This window comes from Psammomys obesus, unplaced genomic scaffold (assembly GCF_907164565.1).
Source record: "Psammomys obesus unplaced genomic scaffold, mPsaObe1.curated_primary_1811, whole genome shotgun sequence".
NCBI classification, from domain to species: domain Eukaryota; kingdom Metazoa; phylum Chordata; class Mammalia; order Rodentia; family Muridae; genus Psammomys; species Psammomys obesus.
The window spans coordinates 8,329,934-8,334,793 of record NW_026592118.1 but is presented as its reverse complement, the minus strand read 5'-3'; the positions used below and the strand labels follow the sequence as shown (position 1 = coordinate 8,334,793).

Sequence of the window (4,860 nt, the reverse complement as noted above, 5' to 3'; positions counted from 1 at the left end):
CACTAAACTCTAGCTCATAGAGTAACCCTAAATCTAGCCCTAGCCCTGGCATAACTCTGCATAACCCCAATACTAATGATCTGCCCAGGCATGACCATAAAAGAACCCTAATCAGACCACAGCCAAAACCCTAAACTTAACCCTACATCTACCTGGACAACAAAACTAAGTCTAAATGTACACACAGTTCTCAGGAGGCCATCATCTAGTCTTCCTTAAAACTTTTGGAAGGTAAGCAAAAGTAGGGATGGTAATCAAGAATGTCACAGGTGACAATATTTCTCTGTCCCAGGTAATACATAGATGCTTCACATATACACTCCAGAGACAGCATATCAATGTTGTGACATTCTGGGGACAATTCACTGTGAATTAAGCCAACACACATTAGTTAGTGCCTCCTATATACTCGTGGGCCAGGGACGCAGTGCTCTGATGTGGCTCCTGTCCCTGGTAAGCTCTGGACAATCTCAAGATGACTGTCCAGTGAAAGCTTTTGTTAAGTATTTCTAATTTACAGTAGAAATACAAAGAAATTAAGCTAGTAATTGATTTTGATTTTATTAGAAGGGAGAATTAGAGGTGGGTCTGTTGGCGCCTGCTGAGGAAAGCCTAGCAGGGTCAGGTATTAGAAGGAAGCCAGGGGATCTGGATTTTTGTTCACCCTGTCTTCCCAGAGAACACACCAGGTTTGGGTACCTACTACTCCACGCCTCCCAGTACCTAACAGAATCCTGTTCTGGGCTGAGTTCACTAAATAGTCAACACATGATCGCCTCTGTTCCTCGGCCGGACAGACCCTTCCCATTAGCTTTCCTCCATCTGGCTTGGGACTCAGGGGAGTGAAAACCAGGTGGCTTTACCTGTCAGAGTAGCTTGTGGCTACCCAGCCAGTCACCGGAAAGTGAGAGGACAATTTTTTTAATGGGCTACAACATTGTCTTGGAGTTTACAAAGCTTTACCATTCGCTGCCTTGTCTGTTTGGTTTGATTCTCAGAAAAAATAACCCAAGAAACAGAGCCACTGATGTACCTACTTTACAGATGGGCAACAGAGACCCGGGAAGGGTAGTTTTTGCTAATCCTAGAATACAAAAGATAAAGGAGTACAAAGAGGCATTTTCCGAAGAGGACCAGGGAGTCGTGTATCGGGAAAGGCTTCCTGAAGGTCTTGTTAAAAAAAAAAAAAAAAAAAAAATCAAGGAGTCTTGTTTAAAAAAACCCAAAAACAGTTGTCCACTGGAACAGACAAAGAATAGGAAACTCCAGTACATGACTCTGCAAAGGCTGGAGAACTTGTGGAAGTCTAGGAAATTAGTGGGGTACCATGATGATGATGGCTGTAACTGTGACAGCAGCTGATGCTGTGTACCAACTTAAAAAGTATGAACTTCATCCGTAGAGTCAAGATGTCTCTCTTTCCCTGCACAGACTCTCTCTCTTCCAGTATTCCCATCAGAAAGAAGATGAGAACGGATAGGTGCTTTAGATCTTTCTCTGAGGCAAGGTGGGTGGAGGTTGGACAGGCTAGGCTAGTTGTTCAAAAGACCTAAGGAGACAGTGGGGGTAGAAATCAGAGGTGTGTTCCCAAACCTCCTCTTGCTATTGGGTAAGAATTTGCCCTTCATGTCTCAAGCTCCTCTGTCTACAAAGACAAAATAATATGTTTGCATCCATTTGCCTCAGGAATGACTTGAGAATTAATGGTGCAGAGGCCTGGCTGGCTTCCGTGACTCAAGCAACGCCCTTGTACAGCATGCTTGTGGCACACATTCAATGTTGATACATACAGTGCATTTTGAAGGTGGACCTGGGACTAATTATAGTCTGTTAATTATTGTTAATTTTACCACGGCTTGGAACGGTGGACTTTCTCTAGATTCTAAGAGATTGCCATCCTCCATCCTATCAAAGAGGTACAGTTTCTCACAGGCTCCGTTCTGCCACTATACTTGCTAGTTCAGCCACCTCCGTCGGATACAGAGAAAGAAAATCAAGAATTTGCTCCCTTAGAATCAAATTTTACAACATCTCTCCTAGTGGATATACTGACTCTACAAAAAAAAGTTTTTTTTTTTTCACCTGTCTTTAGTAAGTACAGGCATAGAATGTGTTCAGCAGAGTTTTTAGTAAGCGGACACCAGGACGACTGGCTTGTACGGGCGCTGTGGCAATGGAGTTGTTCCACTAGCCTGTCTTGAGATGCCGCACCACATTTACAGTCCTTACGGCCAAGCAGAAGACCCAGGCCAGGATCCCAGAACATCAATGGCTCAGTGACTTCAGGTCCCCCGCTACATCTTCTTCATCTCACCTAGAACAGGGCTTACAGACTGCGTCCTGAGAGGCATGAGGTCACGCTTGTGTTGGTGACCAGAAAGCGAACTTTCTGTTCAATGTAAAGGTGGTATGAGACGTTCTGGAGCAAGAAAAGACAGAACGGAAAGAAGCCGAAGATAGGAGAGGTGAGAGAAAAGGCGGTGTGGGATTAAGGGGCCTGGAAGGAGAGGGCTGTGGGGGTGTTAGCAGGGCCTCTGGAGGCTGCACTGGGAGAGGTGGGGACGCTCTGGTTCTGAGCCGTGAGGAGGGCAGCCTCTCCTGGGTGGGGCCAGGTAAGTACAGGTTTCCTCTACGGGCTTTCGGTCAGCAGAGGGCAGGAGCAACCTCCCCTGCCTGATCCTATCTGAGGCAGCTCAGGGCTGGTGGCTGCCTCCGCGGGACCTGGGAATGGGGAGCGCCGCCACCCAGATTCCACCGGGTGACTCACTGGCTAACCAGTCCTGCAAGTCCAGGAGAGTATAAGAGCGGGAGGGAGCGGCTCGGCAGCAATCGCCTTCGCTGTGCTGGCCTGCCCGACCCTTCAGGAGCCCTGCCTCTGGTCGGTCGCTGTAGGCCCGCTCTCCTCCACCCCGCCATGGCGAGGGGCTTGGGGCTGGCGCCGCCGCCGCCGCCGCTGCTGCTGCTGCTGCTGCTGGCCGCGGCGACCCGCTCTTGCGAGGCGCAGCGCAACTGCACGTGCCCCACCAACAAGATGACCATCTGCAGCCCGGACGGCCCGGGCGGCGCCTGTGAGTGCCGGGCCATCGGCTCGCAGGCGGTGGTGGACTGCTCCACGCTGACTTCCAAGTGTCTGCTGCTCAAGGCGCGCGCGAGCGCGGGGAAGAGCGGCCGCAGCCTGGTGAAGCCGAGCGAGCACGCCATCCTGGACAACGACGGCCTCTACGACCCCGAGTGCGACGCCCAGGGCCGCTTCAAGGCGCGCCAGTGCAACCGGACGTCGGTGTGCTGGTGCGTGAACTCGGTGGGCGTGCGCCGCACGGACAAGGGGGACCTGAGCCTGCGCTGCGACGAGGTGGTGCGGACGCAGCACATCCTCATCGAGCTGCGCCACCGCCCCACCGAGCGCGCCTTCAACCACTCGGACCTGGACCGCGAGCTGCGGCGGCTCTTCCGGGAGCGCTACGGGCTGCACCCCAGCTTCCTGTCGGCGGTGCACTACGACGAGCCCACCATCCAGATCGAGCTGCGCCAGAACTCGTCCCAGAAGCGCCTGGGGGACGTGGACATCGCCGACGCCGCCTACTACTTCGAGAGGGACGCCAAGGGCGAGTCGCTGTTCGTGGGCCGCCGCGGCCTGGACGTGCAGGTGCGCGGGGAGCCCCTGCACGTGGAGCGCACCCTCATCTACTACGTGGACGAGAAGCCCCCCCAGTTCTCCATGAAGCGCCTCACTGCCGGCCTCATCGCTGTCATCGCCGTGGTCGCCGTGGCGCTCGTGGCCGGCGCCGTCGTCCTGGTGGTCAGCAACCGGAGGAGGTCGGGGAAGTACAGAAAGGTGGAGCTGAAGGAGCTGGGGGAGAGGAGAAGCGAGCCGAGCCTGTGATCCGGGTCCCTGGCCTCCTCCTCACCCCGGGCCAGAATGTTGGTTCTTGGCCAGGAGGTAACTTTCCTCCCAGCCCCGACCGCTTCCTTCTCCCTCCACCAAGTTCGCCAGGTGCTGAGCTCAGGTCATCTCGGTAGGGAAGGAAGCATTTCTGAAATTCCTTGTGCGGTCACCAGAAAGCTGGAGAGTTAAGCGCAGGCGGGCGAGGCGGCTTCGCCAGGGCCCCGGTGCCAGGGCAGCCCGGCTTCGTTTCCCAGTGACTTGAATGACTGAAATGGGCTGATACGGGCGAGCAGCGCTTTTTCTGTCCCGGGTTGTTGGCCATTCGCTCCCTCCTCTCCGCCTTCCAGAAAAGAGGAGCTCGCTGACGGAGCCTGTGCAGTGTTCTTCCTCTGCCGTTGTTTGGACGGGAGGAGAGGCGGTTCCCGTGTCTGAGCACGTTTTAGAGGTCTTTATTGGACTGCATCTGTTCTTCTGCTTGCGCTTGATGTAGCTGATACGAGAGAGTTTTCTTTTGTGAAACGTTTGTACAGATGGATCTTTGATAATGCTGCTGTTTTTTTTTTTTTTAGCAACAACTCGAGTTTAATAAAATATGGGAAAGGCACAAACCTAAAAATGGGCTGTATGAAAATTTCCTCCAGATTTGTATCTGTTGTTCTCCTTTGTCTAATACTTGGATTTTATGTTTTAAATTCTAACGCTTCCGTGTGAACTTCTAACATTTACTATTGATACTTCTGTGTTTCCTGGGAGCTGGGGTGCTGTGCTTGCCTAGACAGGCCCTGGGTTCCATCCTCACCAGAGCGGGGCGGGAGGGGGGGAGGGAGATGAAAACGTTCTGGTTGATAAAACCAACCGCCCTCAAACCCGCAGAGGAGTGGGAGATGGCTGCTTATTAGCAGACAGGCTTCCCGTTATAGTTCTTAAGTCAGGTGCGGGAGCGAAGCCCACTCCCAGAGTCCTAGCAAAGAAAT

The 4,860-nt window shown here is 52.9% G+C and overlaps 1 protein-coding gene across 1 annotated transcript; it reads left to right on the top strand.

The window, feature by feature from the left end:
* The first annotated feature begins 2,849 nt into the window (after window positions 1-2,849).
* Tacstd2 (tumor associated calcium signal transducer 2) lies at window positions 2,850-4,496 on the top strand. Its single transcript, XM_055612850.1, has one exon. It carries the CDS (start codon window positions 2,915-2,917, stop codon window positions 3,881-3,883), a length of 969 nt encoding a protein of 322 aa, XP_055468825.1. The 5' UTR covers window positions 2,850-2,914; the 3' UTR covers window positions 3,884-4,496.
* The last annotated feature ends 364 nt before the right edge of the window (window positions 4,497-4,860 follow it).

Bases quoted from the DNA above. Each gene is read 5' to 3' on its own strand.
- Tacstd2 (XM_055612850.1), top strand. From the start codon at position 2,915: ATGGCGAGGGGCTTGGGGCTGGCGCCGCCGCCGCCGCCGCTGCTGCTG.